At 37.5% G+C, this 21,139-nt stretch overlaps 1 protein-coding gene and 1 non-coding gene across 2 annotated transcripts in view; both read right to left on the bottom strand.

The window, feature by feature from the left end:
* RRM1 (ribonucleotide reductase catalytic subunit M1) overlaps nt 1-21,139 on the bottom strand; it is a 75,478-nt gene that overhangs the window by 39,516 nt on the left and 14,823 nt on the right. The window contains exons 3-12 of the mRNA XM_066250762.1: nt 18,085-18,262; nt 16,500-16,600; nt 13,657-13,716; nt 12,792-12,831; nt 11,988-12,150; nt 7,797-7,938; nt 5,494-5,577; nt 4,295-4,456; nt 3,667-3,746; nt 2,790-2,991 (exon numbers count right to left, since the gene is read on the bottom strand). Of these exons, the coding sequence (XP_066106859.1) occupies nt 2,790-2,991; nt 3,667-3,746; nt 4,295-4,456; nt 5,494-5,577; nt 7,797-7,938; nt 11,988-12,150; nt 12,792-12,831; nt 13,657-13,716; nt 16,500-16,600; nt 18,085-18,262 (1,212 nt within the window). The remainder of the gene's footprint in view (nt 1-2,789; nt 2,992-3,666; nt 3,747-4,294; nt 4,457-5,493; nt 5,578-7,796; nt 7,939-11,987; nt 12,151-12,791; nt 12,832-13,656; nt 13,717-16,499; nt 16,601-18,084; nt 18,263-21,139) is intronic.
* TRNAA-CGC (transfer RNA alanine (anticodon CGC)) lies at nt 14,948-15,023 on the bottom strand. Its single transcript has one exon. It is a non-coding gene; the product is annotated as a tRNA-Ala (tRNA).

The following is a 21,139-nucleotide window of genomic DNA, read 5'->3' as shown; positions in this document are numbered from 1 at the left end:
GTGTATAGACTCTTCCTTTGAGTGTGCTGTTTGTGTAGCTAGCTGAGCCTAGGGTTGGTGTGGTCTGCCTTCAGCTTCCAGTTGTGTTGTTTCTGTATCTTCTTGAGTTGGCATCAGCTGTTGTTTGTAATCCACTGTGGGCTACTTGTCTGCAGCTACTGTTCTTTTTGCTGTTTCAGCATTTTCTGTGCCTTAGCTGGGTCAGATGTGAGGAGCCCTTCCTTAAGATACCACTGTAACAAGAGTTGTTGGGTCCTAAACTGATGCTCTCCGCTTCTGGCCACTGGATGTCCCAGCCCTGGACCTGGCTGGCAGGAACCTACCGCAGACCACTGGTGTCACTGCCTATGACTGGCCCTTAACAACGTTCTTGGAGCCAGAAGCGATCCAGAGTTTGTGACTTCCTCTGCTGGTCCCAGCTGCCATTGTAAATATCAGCTGCACTTTTAGGCTGGCTTTTATCTACTCTTGGCCTGGGGAAAGTCCGATTAAATGTTCAAGTTCCCGAGTCCTGCTTTCTGCCACCTCTTACTGTTGGCTGCTTGTTGGGCCAGCAAGGTAATTCAGGAATTAGGAAGGTTAGTGGGTGTGGCTTGCCCCTTGGCCTCAGGTGTCATTCTATCCAAGTTTTTTTTTTCAGACCTCAGTTGGGTGTGGTCACGGGAGTCCAGTGGGTGTGGCCTCTGAGATCCTTTCTGTTCTGCTCACTGCCAGGCGCCGGCACACCAGCCGCCGCTGCCACTACTCCACCAGCCTGACCTCCAGCAAGCACTCACCAGTGTGGAGGGGCTGTGCAGCTCAGTCCCCAGCACCCAAAACTTGTGTGCCTGACATACCCCCTGCTTCTGAGTGAACCTTTGCCCTGACAAGCAGGAGAGACTCCAGTGGGCGGGGTAATTGCCTCCCTTTGCTGGTGCTCCAAAAAGAGGCCGCTTCTCCCAGAAAAAATGGCCACCTTATTTTTGGGAAATGATTCAGCACAGGGGTGGCCATCTCCCACAGTGTCTCTCCTTGAGCCTCTGAGTTTACACTCTCCTCTTGCAACTCCAGTCTTTTCAGCTCTCCCTGCCACTGGAGCCCCAGGTAAGTTGCTGTAAAGGAGGTTTTCTGAGCTAGCCCTTTAAAATGGAGCCTGAGTCTGAGAGTTCTGTCTCTTTTGCACAAACAGTAACCCTATTCTTTTCACCACTAAATTCTGTCTGGGCACCTCTTCTAGGCTCTAGGGTTCTAAACTGGGGCTTCAGGCCTGGGTCTGAGGATCCACACCCCTCAGTGCCATTCTCCTCACAGTGAGGGTCCTTGTGGACCCTCTACCACCACTCGCTCCTGGGAGCGGGGCAGCCCACTTCGTCCAATCCCTTCCTACCAGTTTCGTTGTGGCCTCTTCTGTGAACCTTGGTTATAGACTTCTCTTCGTTTAGTCCTACGTTGGTTTTTCAAGATGACTGTTCTTAAATTAAGCTGTAATCCAATTTGGTCTTGGGAGTTGGTAGTTTAAACGTCCACTTACTCTGTCCCCATCTTCTAAACTTCTTGTGTATCCTACCATTTTTTAAAGGATTTTATTTACTGATTTTACAGAGGCCAGAGTAGGGCGGAGTAGTGAGAAGTATCAAGTCATAGTTGCTTCACTTTAGTTGTTCACTGATTGCTTGTAGTATGTGCCTTGATCCAGGAAGCCCAGGGTTTCGAATCAGCGACTGCAGCATTCCACATTGACACTCAATCCATTGTGCTACCACAGGCCAGGCTCATACTACCATTTTAATTCTATTTTCTTTTCAGAAACCTAGAAAAGCTTCCTACCTGTGACACATCCTAGCTTTCACCTACTAATTCATTCTCCCGGCCAAAGCCGTATTTTCCTATACCAAACCTTAATGTGTTTGTTCCATCAAAAAAACTTACTTGACACTCACTGCATAAAACCAAACCCTATCTCTGATCTGTCATACAGGCCGTTCTTCCAAAATGGAAGCTTTTCCATAAGCTATATTTTCAAAAAACTATTCTATAACTCATTTCTGGCTTCACTTCTTCTGTGAATCACTTTGAAGGTTTGAGGTTAGAATTTTATCTCACCATTCACTGAAAAGATTCTCACATTTGCATACTTTCAAATGAATGAGCATCCTAACACATTTTTGTGTTGTTTTAAATTACCATGACTATTCACTACTATTTTTCTCAAGTAAAGATTACAATTGTGTATATATAAAAAAAGTTAAATGTCTTCTACATGGCTTAGACCAGGGGTCCCCAAACTTTTTACACAGGGGGCCAGTTCACTGTCCCTCAGACCATTGGAGGGCCAGACTATAAAAAAAACTATGAACAAATCCCTATGCACACTGCACATATCTTATTTTAAAGTAAAAAAAACAAAACGGGAACAAATACAATATTTAAAATAAAGAACAAGTAAATTTAAATCAACAAACTGACCAGTATTTCAATGGGAACTATGCTCCTCTCACTGACCACCCATGAAAGAGGTGCCCCTTCCAGAAGTGCGGCGTGGGCCGGATAAATGGCCTCAGGGGGCCACATGTGGCCCGCGGGCCGTAGTTTGGGGACCCCTGGCTTAGACTAAAACATATTCAAGGGCACAAATCACACTTCTTCTTTCCTTTGTAATTTCTATTTTAGTGCCCTTCGGCTTACCAATAGCTATGAAAAGTCTCTTCACCTATCTCACGTGAAATCAAGTGAGAGATTCACAAACAGTAACTTCCCTTCCTAAGATTCAACTCTTAGTACTAGATTTAGGCACAAGTTTTTCTACCTACCTCATCTTTGCTGGAATACTCTACTATTTCTGTGCATAGGTTGCTGCATTTGATCGTTCCCAGGTTCTGCTGGTTGCTCTTCCGATTACAGGAATCTTTGTAGAGCATGTATGGGGTACCTGTCTCTGTCTGAGATTCAATGATGGCATACCAAAGCTGTTGAGCTTTTATAACTTTGCGGACACGACCCTGTTTCTCATAACTGAAAGACAAACCCAATATTGTTTTAATATTCTCTAAGAAAAACTATTACAGAGACCATGAAAGAAAACACTAAAATATATTTCAAAAACTCTTAAATATTTTACTAAATTTTGTTAAGGAAAAAAATAAGGTATATGATATTCCTTTTACTCTTAAAGCCATAGAAAAACACCAGGCAACTTTAAATCCTTAAAATATACCCCAATCCCACTAAATATTACCTTCTGTAAGAAAAAGGAGCAAAACCTAAAGTAGTCAAATTGTGCGATTATGCTCAAGTAGTACTACTGTGCTATTATTTAATGAACTATTGACATATACTATCCTAGCTGATCTTGATTCCTGTGTGCAATATAAAGCACAACTTTATCAAGTGTACCACACAACAAAGCAAAATAACAATCCTGCCAACTCTTTGCCTTCATTTTTAAAAGCATTAATTGAAAACTCATGCAAATATTTACACATCCCAAACTTTAAAGACGGAAACCAAAATCTTGATAAAGATGCACAAAGAAAACCTGACCAAAATAAAATTATTAACCACATTCTCGCCTCAATGTTTCCAAATATTCCTAGAAACTGGTTAATGAATGATAGAGTTTTAAAATGTGGATCCCCCAAATAAGAGAAAAACATGTAAAATATTATTACTTTCATATGTTTTTCATACCTTTCATATAGCTTCTCAAATTCCTCTCCCCAGACCTCATCCAGACCAGGACACTCGTTTGGACACATCAAAGACCAGTCCTGAAGAACAGTACCACCCATGAGAAACTTTAAGTAACCAAACATATATATTCTATTAGTAACAATATAAGGGATGCAGGGGTCTCAAACTCGCGGCCCGCCCAACAATTTTGTGCGGCCCGCAGACTAATCCACGGGCTTACTTAATTTTATCCAAAATATTTTGAACTTCGTGGATTAGTCTGCGGGCTGCACAAAATTGTTGGGCGGGCTGCATGCGGCCCGCGGGCTGCGAGTTTGATACCCCTGAGGGATAGGGTGCCTTCCATAAACTGCTTTGGAAATCTGCTGTACAAATGATAATTTTAGACTCAGGCCCAAACATCTAGTTCTGCCTGTTTGTATACAACCTTTTAAGCATGTAGGTCAGACAGCATCTATTTTGCAGAATAAAAATCCAAGAAGGCAGAAATAGCATCTTTTAACTGGTTAAAATTGTCTTCCATAGCAAAACACATAGGTAGACTCTTCCTTAGCATGATTTAAGAGAATGAAAAGAAAGCTTATATGAATTGAGCCATTATTACAAACAGGTGCCCATCTCTTACCTGATTAGTCTCTACTCGTTTCATAAAGAGATCTGGAATCCAAAGGGCAAAGAAAAGGTCCCTGGCACGCTGTTCTTCCTTCCCCGTGTTCTTCTTTAAATCAAGAAACTCAAAGATGTCTAAATGCCAAGGCTCCAGGTAAATAGCAAATGCCCCAGGTCGCTAATGGTAAATAATCATTATTCTTTTAAGAATCAGAATGAAACAAAGAGACTTCACATTTTCCAAAACATTTTTGTTTATATTATCTCCTTGGATCTTCACTACAATTAATGAATTAGTAAAATAATACAAGAAGTACTATAAAAATATATAGTAATATTTTTCTTACAATTCTAAGAGTAAAAAAGAGCACTTGACAAGAAGAAAATGTGGTAAAAGAATTAAACAGTCTAAAGTGATACACTGAACTAGAGATGGTGCTTCCTCTTCATTGTTATCCAGCTCACTTTGCACTATATGACATGTATAAAGCCCAAAGAAAATCATTTTAACTTTGATAGTAATAGGTTGTACTCTTACTAAAAGTCAAAAGGTAGTATGTCTTATCAAGGTACACATATATTTTTTTTGCAGTATACCAGAGAGAAGTTCATAAACTAAGAGTATGTCTATCTATCTTAGTATGCCTACATATCCAAGAGGCAGGCTCAAGTTGCAAACAAACTATCCCAGTAATATTAAATAAACCACCCAATCCTCTGAACTTTATTTTTCCCACCATAATATAGGCAGAGTTTTGTTTTATTAAAGAAAAACTTAAGAAGACATACGACAACTCCTTTTCAACGTTAGGTATTAATACAAGTCACAACTTTAGAAATTCTTTATAAATAAACTGTCATGTAAAACAGCTGCTGACTAGATAAGTGGGTGCCTGGAGCCAGTATGTATGAGTGGGAAGGATGGTGGTGATTAACATAAAGGTGCATAAGGAAACATTTTAGGGTAATGGAACTGTCCTCTATTTCGATTGGTGTGGTAATTATAAAGTGTATTCATCTGTCAGAATCCATCAAACTGTACATTTGTACATTTATGTGTGTATACTTTAAAGTAAATCATACTCATTAAACTGATTTTAAAATTTTTAAAAGGTCAAAGTTGTTAGAAACACACAATGAATCATCTTATGATTAGCATACATAGCTAACAGTTTTTAATTCTGATTTCCAGTACTTTCAAGTAATAGAACATACCTTGTTTCCACCTTGATCCACGTATCGAGCTGTATTGTTATATACTCTCAGCATCGGTACAAGGCCATTGGAATTGCCGTTAGTCTGAAAGAGAGACTGAGAATAAAGGCATCTGGAGGAGAAAAAGGGAACTCAGCAAGGAAAAGAACAAACTGCTTGAGCGTGAACAAATCACTCTCTCCCAATCTAGTTTTACCTGCTCTCTCCACATTTCTATCTCTGCTTTGAAAACATAATGCCTAACAAAATAAACAAAATGTTGTTTAATAAATAACAATCATTGTATATACCAAGTATTTCGTGGCATCTCTAACTTAGGAGACATAACAATTACAAGTCAAAAGAATCCAAAATCAGGATAAATATCACACTTTCTAAAGATCATTCCCAAAAGAATTCAAGGCAACTTAACAATAAGAATTATATGCAGCCCTGGCCAGATAGCTTGGTTGGTTAGAACATCGACCTGAGGCATAGAAGTTGCTGGTTCAATCCCCAGTCAAGGCACATACAGGAACAGATCGATGTTCTTGTCTCTTTCTCTCATTCTCCCCCTTCCTCTCTTGCTAAAATCAGTAAATAAAATGTTTTAAAAAGTATTATATGCAATGGCTAGATCAAGACAATAAAAAAGGTAAATAGAAAGTATCAACAATAAATGGACTCTAGAATGAAGATAGAAAAATATAGACTCCTAGGACTAGAATAGACCTCATCAAATTTCAAAAATAATCCTTCTAACACAAAGCAAACTGTTAAAAAGTCTAGAAATATATGAGCAATGATTCACCCTATTACTACATGTTAAGTGCTGTATATATCACAGCACAGCACCTGTAAAACACCACATAATGGAATGGTTTCCTCTGAACTCTCCAACTTTATTCCATAGGGTAAGATATTTTCTTCATATTACAGATGAAGAAACAGATGTAGAACAACTGGCACTAGGTGCTATTAGTATGTAGTGGAGATGGGATTTACTGTAAATCCAGGTCTTACCTTAAATCATCACCTTGACTCTCAAGGAATAGTGAACTAGCTGGGCTTGAATTTACATCACAAAGTAACAATGTTTAAAACTTGAATCCTGGCTCTATCACCTATTTAAGTGACTGATATTTGGAAGTAATTTAACTTTCTAAGCCTCAGCTTCTTCATTTGTAAAGTGAAGGCAATAGTGGTATAATGTCTACACTCACAAAGTTACTGTAAGGCGTAAAGTTCCTACCATGTATCTGAAATATCTATCTCATAAGGTTATAATAAAGATTAAATGAATAATTCAAGTAAACTTTTATAACAGATTTAACACATAATAAGCAATCAATCAGTAATAGCTTCTACACCTGACTGGCACAGTGGATAGAATGTCAACCTGTGACACTGAGGTGGCAGATTTGAAACCCTGAGGTCACTGGCTTGAGCATGGGCTCGCTAGCTTGAGCATTGGATCATCAACATGATCCCAAGGTCACTGGCTTGAGCCCAAAGGTCGCTGGCTTAAAGCCCAAGGATACTGGCTTGACCAAGGGTCACTGGCTCGGCCTGAGCCCCCCTCCCCCCACCAAGGCACATAAAAGAAGCAATCAATGAACAACTAAAGTGATGCAACTACAAGTTGGTGCTTCTCATCATTCCTGTCTCTCTTCATCTCCACTCTCACTAAAAGAAGAAATAAATAGCTATTATAAAGTAAGCCAGTATTCTAAAATATAAAATAAACCAAAATCTGAAATAAGAATCCTAGAAATCATCTAATCTAAACCTTTAATAAAATAGGTAAAAATGAGGTCAGAAGCAGTGAAATGACTCACTCCAAGTCATACAACCAGCTAGTAATTAACAGAGACCTAGGTCTCCCAAGCCCCAGCATATGCCCTTTCAACCATAAGCTTGATTGCTTATGGCAGGGGTCCCCAAACTACGGCCCGCAGGCCGCATGCGGCCCCCTGAGGCCATTTATCCGGCCCCCGCCGCACTTCTGGAAGGGGCACCTCTTTCATTGGTGGTCAGTGAGAGGAGCATAGTTCCCATTGAAATACTGGTCAGTTTGTTGATTTAAATTTACTTGTTCTTTATTTTAAATATTGTATCTGTTCCCGTTTTGTTTTTTTACTTTAAAATAAGATATGTGCAGTGTGCATAGGGATTTGTTCATAGTTTTTTTATAGTCCGGCCCTCCAACGGTCTGAGGGACAGTGAACTGGCCCCCTGTGTAAAAAGTTTGGGGACCCCTGGCTTACGGACTTGAATCTAATCAATCTAATCAATACATTTTTAGTCATACAACAGAAGCTTACCCCAGCAATGTAGCTGCCAGTAGCTCGAATGCAACTCACAGCAACACCAATTCCCCCAGCAGACTTGGAAATCAAGGCACACTGCTTTAGAGTGTCATAAATACCTTCAATACTATCATCTTTCATACTCAGAAGGAAACAGCTATGGAGGGGAAAAGTCACAACTTAGCAAGGAAGTGAAATGAAGCAAAGCAGAGTCACAAAAATGACTATATAATCCAAAGACAGTAAATTAGGCAAATAAAAGATTTGAATATCACAAAATTCCTTGGTATTTAAGAAATCCTTTTACTAGCTACGACACAGTGAGACATATCAACATATCACATTGTTTTAAAATCACCTTGCTGCCAACCCTAGATGCTATGCCTAGAAGGAAGTCTTATAGATAAGTCTAAATTATTTGTTTACATATTCAGACTGCAAATGTGCTATTATCACATTTTCTCATGAGAATTCCTAAGCACACAACAATCTTTTCAATCTATTAGTAAGGAAAAAAAATTAAACATTTATAAAAAAAGAAACATCTATCCTGGCCAAGTAATTCTTTGATATGCCAACAAATTTTGGCTCCCTTACACTGTTTGTGAAGACAACCTCTCCACCTATGCAATGGATCTCATCCTGTTCCCTACCTCAGGAACCATACTCTACCAATGATCTCTTTACTACCTTGAATATTCAAACACGTAAATGGATTCTATCCATTGACTGCTTCTCTGAATATTCAGACATTCAGAAAGATATAGTAATATAACATACTTTGTACTTATTATCACCTACCTGAAGAAATAAGACACACAAATAAAGCCTAATTATAACCCCATATCATCTCATGCATTTCTACCTGCCTCTTTTAGCATTTACATATGTTCTATATTTTTTAAATTTCTGGTTACATATTTATTTCTCCTCTGTAACTTTTTTTTAACTCAACACTTCATTAGAGATTCTTTCCTATTAATCATGTTTTAGTTTATTTTCACTGTTGAAAGGGACTCTATAGTAGAAATATACCAATATATTTGTCCATTCACTTGTTATTGGAAATGTGGATTATTTCCAATTTGTTTGCTATTCTAAACAATGCTGCTGTAAAAATTCTTGAACATATCTCCTTGTGTTTATGTCTAAGGATTTCCTTAGGGTATAAACCTAGGAAAGAATTGCTAGGTCAAAGGATAGGCATATGTCCCACTTTATTAAAGATTCTCCAGACTGGCCTGTGTGGCGCAGCGGATAAGCATCGACCTGGAATGCTGAGGTCACGGGTTCAAAACCCTGGGTCTGCCTGGTCAAGGCACATACAACAAGCAAGCAATGAACAATCAAAGTGAAGCAACAATGAGTTGATACTTCTCATTCCCCCAACCCTGCCTCCTCTCTCTATAAAATCAATAAAATTAAAAAATTAAAAAATAAAGATTATCCAAAGTGAATAAGTATACTCTATCTAGCAATTTATGCAAGTTCCTATTATACACTCTTTACCCTTGGCATTATCAGACTTTTCATTTTTATCAAACTGATGGGTATATCCCATGATATTAACTTTCATTTTCCTAATTACTAGCAATATTTATCATCTCACGTTCATTGGCCAATCAAGCCTCTTCTTCTATGAATTATTTTTTACATCCCTTGCTCATGTTTCTATCTGTTTCTTTTTCTTATAATCCCTTGATAGTTAACATACATTGCAAATATCTTCTTCCAGTTTGAAACTTGTTTTTCACTGTTTTTGTTTCACAAAAATTTTTAATTTTAATGTAGTCAATTTTCCTTTAGGTAATTCTGATTATATCTATTTTAAGAAATCCTTCACTACTCTGAGGTCATATATATTCTCCTAACAAGACACAGATTGAAACATTAAAGAGTGTGATGTCTACAACTCACTTTCAAGTGACTCTGCCAAAAAAAAACTTAAGATGAATATATATATGACAAAATATTAGTAATATTTTTATCTAAGCAGAGGTGGGTACATGGCTGATATTCATTGTCCTTTACTTTGTACAAAATATGAGTAATATTTTTATCTAAGCAGAGGTGGGTATATGGCTGATATGCATTGTCCTTTCCTTTCAACTTTTCTGAATGTTTGAAATTTGTAACAAATTAAAAGAGGGAAATAGATATCTATTTTCTCTATGCTCTTCTAAAAGACTTTATTTTCAAATTTATATTTCTTTTCTTGAATTTCTGTGTATAGCATAACAAAGGAAATTCTAATTATATCTTTCCCCATAGGATAATCAATTTCTCTAGCACTGTTTTACCAAAAAAAATTCAATGACACCCCAATTATTGAAGTTCCCATACAAGCCTGAATCTATTTCTGGCTCTCTGCTATGCTCCCGTGGTTTATCTGCCCCAGAGTAAATACCACATTGTCTAATAGATCACCATAGCTTTCCAGTAGTCTTGAAATCAAGGCTTTTTCTTCAAAACTGTTTTGCTATTTACATTAGTTTCCTGTGGTTGCCCTAACAAATTACCACTAACTTGGCAGCTTAAAATAGAAATGTGTTTTCTCACAGTTTTAGAAGTCAGAAGTCCAACTTCAGTTTCACTAGGCCAAAATCAAGAATGCTCCCTCCAGAGACTTTAGGGGGGAATATATTCCTTGACTTTGCTAGTTCTGATGGATCCTTTGCTTGTAGAACATCCCTCTAGTTTATGCCTCCATCTTCACACTGCCTTCTTTTCTTCTTATGTATATCTCCCTCAGCCTCTCTCTTCTAAAGATACTTTTGATTAGATTTAGGGCCCACCTGGGTAATTCTGGGCAATCTCCCTATGTCAAGATCTTTCTTAATTATACCTGCAAAAAACATTTTTCCTTAGAAATAATATTTACAGGTTCCAGAGATTAGGGCCTGCTATCTTTGAGCATCCTACTAGATTATTTTTAGTCTTTTGCTCCTATATATAAATTTTCAAATTAGCCTGTTGAAATTTTGACTAGAATAACACTGAATCTATAGGGGAAAACTGACATATTTGCAATATTAAATCCACTTTTTAATATAAAATCACTCTCCCCTTATATTTTAGCGTCCTTCAACTATGTTTTAGAATTTTCTCCTTAAGAGCCTTATTTATTGGATTTATTTCTGGTTAACCTTCCAGTGCCATAAATGACAGAATTTAGCCCTGGCTGGACAGCTCAGTTGGTTAGAGCATCGTCCCAAAGCACAGGGGTTACGGATTCGATCCCCAGTCAGGGCACAGGAACAGACTGATGTTCCTATTTCTCTCTCTCTTACTCCCTTCCTCTCTTGCTAAAACCAATAAATAGTTTTTTAATGATATATTTTAACACTTAATCTCCTAACAGAACTTAAGTACAGAAACTTAACTGATTAAAGTTATATTTGAACTAATATATCTAAATATTTTAATGAAATCTCTAATAGATGTAAATTTTTAGTGGATACCGTTGACCAAATTAAGGAAGTTATTTTCTGTATTGACACTGCTAATTTTTATTATGAAAGAGTATTAAGTGGTATAAAATGTTAGTATAATGGATTACATTAATATAGTTTTAATGTTAGCATATCCTTGAATTCCTGGAATAAACTAACTTACTCAGGGTGGTTCTACTTTTTTTTTATTATATTACTAGACTCTGTTCCACTGTTCCCCTTTTCAGAAAATGGCATCACCATTTGTCCTGTTACTCTACCCATAAACTCAGAAACCATCTTTGGTTCATATCCAAAACATCATCAAATTCTATCAATTTCACCTCCTAAATATCTCTTGAATCTATTTCTCTCAATCTCTACTTTCACCTCCCTAATCCAAACTACCATAATCTCTACTACAGACTACTCTGAGTCCCTTAATTAGTTGTATTTACTTTTTTCAAAAAAACCTGACTGAGATGTACCTCACATGTCATTATATTGTCCATTTAATGTGTACAACTAATGGCTTTATTGTATTTACAGAATTGTGCAACTATCACCACAATCAAGTTTAAAATTTCATTGTCAGAATTTGTCCCTCTCCAATTCATTTAACTCTTGAACAAATGTTTCCATAACACAAGTCTCATTTAATGAGAGCAGGAGTGATTACTAAATGTTCATTAATTTTTCTGTGATCAACTGCCTACTTTTCAGGCCAAGGGTTAACCATTTCAGAATTTTAAAAGGGACTAAAGATAACGCATACCTAGAAAGTTGTGGCCGGTTAGTACCGGCATTGAAGAGAGTGGGAGAGGCATGGGTAAACCACCTCTCAGAAAGAAGGTTGTAGGTTTCAATAGCAGCATCAATATCTTCTTTGTGAATCCCCACAGATACCCTCATCAACATATGTTGTGGTCTTTCAGCCACTAAAATCAAAAGGAGTTTTCACATGATGAAACACATCTGACAAACTAGAATAAGATATGTACTTGAGTCAAAAAGAAACATCAAAAGACAATTTTAAAAATTTTATACCAATAAGCTGGATAATCATTCATAAACTAGACCTAAAATTAAAAATATTATTGCAGATTTAGATAGAAATTTTAAAGACATTAAGCTCAAAGCTCTATATTTAATACTATGAACAGAAAATAAAACACACAAACAAGGCCCTGGCCGGTTTGCTCAGTGGTAGAGCGTCGGCCTGGCGTGCAGGAGTCCCGGGTTCGATTCCCGGCCAGGGCACACAGGAGAGGCGCCCATCTGCTTCTCCACCCCTCCCCCTCTCCTTCCTCTCTGTCTCTCTTCCCCTCCCGCAGCCAAGGCTCCACTGGAGCAAAGTTTGCCCAGGTGCTGAGGATGGCTCTATGGCCTCTGCCTCAGGCGCTAGAATGGCTCTGATTGTGGCAGAGCGACGCCCCAAGATGGGCAGAGCATCGCCCCCTGGTGGGCATGCCGGGTGGATCCCGGTCGGATGCATGCGGGAGAATGTCTGACTGCCTCCCCGTTTCCAGCTTCGGGGAAAAAAAAAAAAAAAAAAACCACACAAACATTCATTTCTAACCTTTTCCGTTGATCTTTAACAAATAGGACCGCTCCAGAGTCTAGAAAAATCAAAGAAACAAAAAAACTTCCAGTGCAGTTTTTAAAGATACAGTAAATATATCATTTACAATAAGACAATCTATTTAAATCTTCTCAGTTTTTATAGAATTTTAAATCAAAAGAATAATATATTTACTCTTACTAACTTCAGTGCAGAGCAGTATCAATTGGCTGTTTGTTTTTGGAAAAGACTGCATGAAAATTTCTCGGAAAAGCCAGCTCTATATTAATGTGTATAACATTAAAAGCAGAAGTTACAGTATTCACCATCATCATCACAATGGTTAACACAAAATACTGATAACAGGCTAGGCACTGATTTAAGCAACAAACACTCACTTATCCTCAACAGAATCTGTATTATTATCACCATTCTAAAGATAAAGAAACTAATGCACGTCAAGATTAAGTAACTTGCTAATAAGAAGTAGAGCAGAGATTCGAACCCAGAAGGTCTGAGACCAAAATTCATATTCTCAATCACTGTTATCATTACAGAAATACCTAGAAAAGCACTTGGCATACAGGAGGGATTCAATAGTTGCAGTAAGCAGTAGGACAAGATAGAATCATAATGGCAAATTATCTACATACCTCCACAGGTAATCCAGAAGTATATAATATACAGAAACTCCGAGAATTACAAATGGGTAAGATATCTTCCCTAATTCAAATAACCACTACCCACCCTAACCCCACTAATCCTCCGGGTCCATCCCAACTCCCATCAACTTATTGCCTTTATAAATGTATCACTAAACATAAAAACCTGTCATTTCCTAATTTAAGGAAAAATTCCCAGATATTGGAATCCCATTATTTACCTTAAAGCCAAAGTAATTATAAGAGAAATCTCGGTCATAGATAATGGCAGAATTCAGGCGCTGTTGAAGATAAAAGATCTCATAATTTATATAAATAGACTTATTTTCACAAAATCCACATTTGACTTGACTCCAGAATTAAAAGCAACAAGATACAAAAGTGATACTATGTAACATTGTTGTAGAGTAGAAATCTGTATCTAATGTTAAGGAAAAACACATTATATAAATTGAATATTCTAATTAGGTACATTAAAAGACTAGATGAAAACAAAAATATAAGTTGACTATAAGTAAAAATTTAAATATGACTTTACAAACTCCACATAATATTTATAGTAAGTACATCATCAACTATATAGGGAAAGAACATGAGCATAAAAGGGACTATATTATCCTTCAACAAGTTTTTAGATTAGTACCAAAAGTATTGGTACCATAATACTAATACATATTTTTATTATAAAAATTAAACCTTTTTTTTTCTTTTTTTTCTTTTGTAATTTTATTTATTGACTTTAAATAATTTTTTTTTCAGATTTCATTTATTCATTTTTAGAGGGACAGAGAGAGAAAGGAGGGAGGAGCAGGAAGCATCAACTCCCATATGTGCCTTGACCAGACAAGTGTAAGGTTTCGAACCAGTGACCTCAGCATTTCCAGGTCGATGCTTTATCCCCTGCGCCACCACAGGCCAGGCTATTGACTTTAGTGAGAAAGGAAGAAAGAGAGAGAGAGACAGAAACATTCATCTGTTCCTGTATGTGCCCTTACCGGGAATCAACCACTGTGCTACAGGATGATGCACTAACCAACTGAGCTATCCAGCCAGGGCAAAAATTAGACCATTTTAAACTGCATGTAATATATATGATAAACAGCAAAAGAGGTAGGACTACATTAATTCTAAGGCTCTTCAAAATCCATGATCCTTTAACAGGTTTTATACAAACTACTGTTATGACAATAAGATTTTTTTTTTTTTGTATTTTTCTGAAGCTGGAAACGGGGAGAGACAGTCAGACAGACTCCCGCATGCGCCCGACCAGGATCCACCTGGCACGCCCACCAGGGGCAATGCTCTGCCCACCAGGGGTGATGTTCTGCCCCTCCGGGGCATCGCTCTGCTGCAACCAGAGCCACTCTAGTGCCTGGGGCAGAGGCCAAGGAGCCATCCCCAGCGCCCGGGCCATCTTTGCTCCAATGGAACCTCAGCTGCGGGAGGGGAAGAGAGAGACAGAGAGGAAGGAGAAGGGGAGGAGTGGAGAAGCAGATGAGCGCTTCTCCTATGTGCCCTGGCCGGAAATTGAACCCGGGGCCTCTGCACGCGAGGCCGATGCTCTACCACTGAGCCAACCGGCCAGGGCGACAATAAGATTTTATAAAAGAACTGGCTATTGTCAGAATGATCTGTAGGCCATAAAAGCCATTTGGAAGAAAATGAAAGCAATTAAGTATAGTCATTTTTGGATAAGGAAAAATGATACTTTTTCAAAATACTATCAGTGTTTCTGTATAATGATCCATGTCCAACTAGAAAAATCTAGTTCTTTCTCTTACATTTTTAAGGGCATATCTGTTGCCAAAGGCAGGTAGGCCTTACATGAATAATGGAGAACTGAAATACTTGGCTATATTTATTTTTCAGATACAGGTTTTTGTTACTGTTATTTTATTTTTGTCTTTAACCTATCTTCAAGATTATACATATGAACAATACACAAACAACTCGGTTTCCCTGTCTTTTTAACACCAGATACATATTTAGAGAGACAACTAACTTATCTTTCTATTGCCTAAAGCTAAAGTGGTTTCCATCAAAGCAGATATCCAGGTAAATAAATGCTGTGGACAAAAGGGCTGGCTGGACCTTTCTTCCCTCTGGGATCTAGTTAAGAAAGAAGCAGGAACACAAGTAGATCATTTTTATTAAGTTGTTGAGGAAGATCTTTCAAAATTTTACCTGATCAACCTTTTTAAGGGTCAGCTTGGCAATGTCCACTAAAATTTTTAATGCACATACTCTTTGGCTCAGCAATTTCACTTAAAGGATTTATCTTACTAAAATACTCTATATGCCAAACACTACCATACAAGGACAATCACTGCAGTGAAAAATGAAAAAGAAATATTCACCACTACAGCTTTACACATACATACACACACAAGGACAACATATTTATAAAAGGGAATGTTATACAGCTGTTAGAAAGAAAAGGATAAAGTCATAAATGCTAATACAGAACTATCTCTAAGATTAAGTATCAGTGAGAATAGTATGCACAGGACACTACTGCTAAAAGGAAAACAATATACATGTACTGTACACACATGTATTATAGAACAGCACTAAAAAAATACATTTTTAAATAATAAAACATTGTTTCCAGAGAAGCTAGTACTCAGGGAAAGAGAAAGAATTACTTTTTACCTACATCTTTTGTAATGCTTAAATTTTTTTAAATGTGCTTGCTCTAAAAAAAAAAAAAAAGTCTATAAAACGTCTACAGCCTCTCCAGTTAGCCAGTTGGTAAAGAATGGAGTCCCGAAACAAAGAGGTTGCAGGTTCAATCCCCAGTCAGGGCATACACTGGAAGCAATGAATGCACGACTAAGTGGAACAAATGAATGCTTCCCTTCCCACTCCCCCTTCTCTCCATTCCTCTCTCTATCCATCTAAATATCAATCAATAAAAAACCCTGCTGGATAGTTTGGTTGGTTGGAGCGCAGTCCTGGAGTGCAGAGGTTGCTGGTTTGATTCCCTGGTCAGGGCACATGCAGGAGCAGCAGCTCAATGTTCCCACCTCTTTCAAAAAAAAAATTAGAAAAGCATTACACATACATCTTTATTTGCCAAAACTATATCCAGTGTTGACTTGGCCACCATGGGAGAGTGTTTGCCATTATGTGGATTTATGTAGTTGTGGAGGTCTTCCATCACATCTAAAAAAAATACAACAGCAAATAAAATATAAGAAACACATAACAGCTAATAGACTCTTCAAGTAATAAAATGGTTTTCAAACCATTTTTTTCATCTCAACCCACCACATTGCTTAGCATAGAAAGTGCTCAATAAATATATATATTACATGATGAAAAAAGATATAATGCCTCACTTAAGAAAATAAGCTTTCAGAGTTAGTGAACATAGGCTATTTGAAAAAGATTCCCAGGGGACTGATACCCAACCCCAATAAGAATTATTAGTTGAAAGTAAAGAAAAGCAGAAATTATAATCTCTTCTCAATTTTTTCATCCTATCAAATAAAACTCAACTTGAAATTCAGAATCTATTATCCCAAGCATTTCATGTATATAAATGCATATTCAGTAAGCCCTCTCATTTGCTCTTAAGACATCATAGCATTAATTGGCTCTCTGAATTTATGTGTCTTAGATACATACATACATACATACATACACACACACACACACACACAATGCTGGCATTTTCATTGGAATGGACTTGTATATACAGATCAATTTTGAGAGAACTGATATAGTTACAATAAATCTACTAAAGAAGGAGGTATCATGTTTGAGGGCCCACATAATCAATCTGGAATCAAGAGCCAAAGATTTCTGTCATAGTCTACCATCTGACTTCTTATATAGCACTTTTTATATACCAAAAAAATTATTTAACCTTCCTTTGCCCATACTCTCTGGCCTGTAAAATGGCAACAACAGAATGAAGTATTTGCTAATAATGGTAACAAAAATTAACATTGTGTTTAACCCAGAATTTGTCAATAAATAATCATTTTTCTAACCACATCACCAACTACCTCAATATGAGCTTCAAAAAAAAACAGCCCTGGCCGATTGGCTCAGCGGTAGAGCGTCGGCCTAGCGTGCGGAGGACCCGGGTTCGATTCCCGGCCAGGGCACATAGGAGAAGCGCCCATTTGCTTCTCCACCCCTCCGCCGCGCTTTCCTCTCTGTCTCTCTCTTCCCCTCCCGCAGCCAAGGCTCCATTGGAGCAAAGATGGCCCGGGCGCTGGGCATGGCTCTGTGGCCTCTGCCTCAGGCGCTAGAGTGGCTCTGGTCGCAATATGGCGACGCCCAGGATGGGCAGAGCACCGCCCCTGGGGTGGGCGTGCCGGGTGGATCCCGGTCGGGCGCATGCGGGAATCTGTCTGACTGTCTCTCCCTGTTTCCAGCTTCAGAAAAATGAAAAAAATGAAAAAAAAAAAAAAACAAAAACAAAAAAATGTGCACGTAAGTGAACAAAAAGACCCACTGACCTATTCATTCAGCAAGTCAGCAGCATGGAGAAATAGGAAGCTCTAGTCCCCCAACTGCCACTAATTTGTACATTTTGCTTTTTTTAAGATGTAACTTTTCTTTTGATATTCAGGGTTCCATTCTAGTAGCCTTATACGTTTTCTAATACTAAATTCTAAATTTTCCTCTACACTCACCACTGAACACTTTCTTTGTTTCTTTGTGCAAGTTAGAGACGGCAATCCTTGCTGCCAGAATGGCATAGTCAGGGTGCTTGGTCGTCAAGGTTGCAGCTGTTTCAGCAGCCAAAGTATCAAGTTCCACAGTAGTGACCCCACTGTATAAGCCTTGGATTACTTTCATGGTGATCTGGGCCTACAAAAACAAAACCAAGAATTATTTGAGCTTTCCAAAGAACCATCACTTCTTTAAGATGGCAAAGAAGAAAACAATCAAATTTATATAAAAATAAAACAGTCAACTTCCTTTTCTAAAAATTATCTTTTAGAATAGTTGGCAGTGGGAAACTTCATAATGAGAAGTTATAAACCAATAGAACTGCCAGAAAATGTGTACTATATACAAAATGAAGAAGTCTCACTTTAAAAACATAATAAATTTTAAAATATCTATGTATAGATATTTTATAGTTACCAGAGATGATCAGTCTCACAGAGAAATGCTAAAAAGAGACCAATGATTCTCCAAGTATTTCCCCATCTTTTATTCAAATTCTCCCTATGTGATCAGGATTCTAGCTACATACTTAACACAATGTCCCCTACATCTACCTAAGGACAAGTAGATGAAAGAAATGAATCAAATTTTGATCATTCAAATTAGAGATGAAGGTATAAATTAGGATTGAGGCTGAGTAATAAAATTACTTAATGACTATTATTTTAACACTTCACAAATTACACAGTATCTCAACTTTTATATTCTCTGACATTTCAAAAACATCTTGTGAGATAGATATTATTACAATTACCACTTTATATGAGGAACCTGTGGCTCAGGTTACTCAAACTTGCCCAAGGTCCTCCTCTAAGTCATCTAACAGCACATCGCATGTTATCCTCACTGCATTTCACTGTTGTAAGAAGTACCTCTTTTAAAAATACACAGAGCACAAGTTATTACCATACACTTTTTAAGAAAAATAAATACTAAGTTGTGTATAGGAAGTGCATAGCATTACAGGCCTACCTCAAAAAGCAACAAAAATCTCAAATAAACAATCTAAAAACCTACACCTAAAAAAAACAAAAAACAAAAAAAAAAAAACCAGAAAAAGAACAACAAATAAAGCCCAGAGCAAGTAGAAATACGGAAATAATAAAGATTAGAGCCGAAATAAATGACACCGATTAAAAAATATATACAAAAGATCAATGAAACCAAGAGCTGGTTCTTTAAAAAATAAACAAGATTGATGAAACTTTAATCAGACCCATCAAGAAAAAAAAGGACGCAAATAAAATCAGAAATGAAAGAGAAGTAATAACTGACACCACAGAAATACAAAGGATTGTAGAAAGTACTATGAACAACTATATGCCAACAAATTAGGACAACAAGGGCAAAATGGATCAAGTCCTAGAAACATAGTCTTCCAAAACTAAATCAGGATAAATCAGAAAATATGAATAGACCAACTACAACTAATGAAATTGAAGGAGCAATAAAAAAAAATCCCCTGCAAATAAAAGCCCTGGACCACATGGCTTCACAGGCAAATTTTAACCAACATTCAAACAAGTAAACATCCTCTCAAACTATACCAAAAACTTCAAGAGGAGAGATAACTCATGTTATGAGGCCAGCATCCTAATTTCAAAACTAAAAGAAAATTATGGGCCAATAAATCTGATGAACAAAGATGCTAAAATCCTCAACCAAATATTATGAATCCAGCAATACATTAAAAAGATCACACACTATGATCAAGCATCATTTATGCCAGGGATGCAAGGTTGGTACAATGTTCGCAAATCAATAAACATGATACGTCACAGATACAAAAGAAAAATACCAAATGAACATAATAGATGCAGAAAAAGGATTTGATAAAATCCAGCATCTGCCTTGTCCAGATAGCTCAGTTGGTTAGAGCATCATTCCAAAGCACAGAGGTTGCCAGTTATATACCTAGTTAGGGCATATACAGGAACAGATTGATGTTCCTGTCTCTCTCTCTCTCTCTCTCTCTCTCTCCCTTCCTCTCTTTAAAAACCAATAAAATAAATATATATTTTTTAATCCAGCAACCATTTATGATAAAAAAAAAAAACTCTCAGCAAAGTGGGAATAGAGAGATAATACCTCAACATAATAAGGGTCACATATAACAAATCCACAGCCAATATCATACTCAGTGGGCAAAAACTAAAAGCGTTTCCCTTAAGTTCAGGAACAAGCCTGACCAGGCAGTGGTGATAGAGCGTCGAACTGAGATGCGGAGGACCCAAGTTCGAGACCCTGAAGTCACCAGCTTGAGTGTGGGCTCATGCTTGAGCAAAAAGCTCACCAGCTTGGACCCAAGGTCACTGGCTCAAGCAAGGGGTTACTCAGTCTGCTGAAGGCCCATGGTCAAGGCACATATGAGAAAGCAATCAATGAACAACTAAGGTGTCACAATGAAAAACTAATGATTGATGCTTCTCATCTCTCTCCATTCCTGTCTGTCTGTCCCTATCTATCCCTTTCTCTGACTCTCTCTCTGTTTAAAAAAAAAAAAAAAAATCAGGAACAAGACAGCGATGTCCACTTTCACCACTTTTGTTCAACAAAGTACTGGTAGTCCTAGCTACAGCAATCAGACAAAAAAAAAGAAATAAAAATGCAAATTGGAAAGGAGGAAGGAAAATTATCACTATTGGCAGATGACATATATTGTATGTATATAGAAAACCCTAAAGACTCCACCAAAACTTATTAGATTGCCCTGGCAGCATAGCTCAGTTAGAATGTCATCCCGATATGCAAAGGTTGTGGGTTTGATCTCCGGTCAGGGCACATACTGGAACAAATTGATGTTTCTCTCTCTCTCTCTCTTTCTCTCTTCCTCTCTCTAAAATCAACAAATTTTAAAAAGTAAAAATAAAAAATTTACTAGATTTAATAAATGAATTTGGCAAAGTAGCAGGATACAAAATTAACATTCAGAAATCAATGGCTTTTTATAAACCAATAATAAACTTTCAGAAAGAGAAATTAGCCTGACCTATAGTGGCACAGTGGATAAAGCGC

This window comes from Saccopteryx bilineata, chromosome 1, assembly GCF_036850765.1.
Source record: "Saccopteryx bilineata isolate mSacBil1 chromosome 1, mSacBil1_pri_phased_curated, whole genome shotgun sequence".
In the NCBI taxonomy this organism is placed as follows: domain Eukaryota; kingdom Metazoa; phylum Chordata; class Mammalia; order Chiroptera; family Emballonuridae; genus Saccopteryx; species Saccopteryx bilineata.
This window is presented reverse-complemented; position numbering and strand designations above follow the sequence as displayed.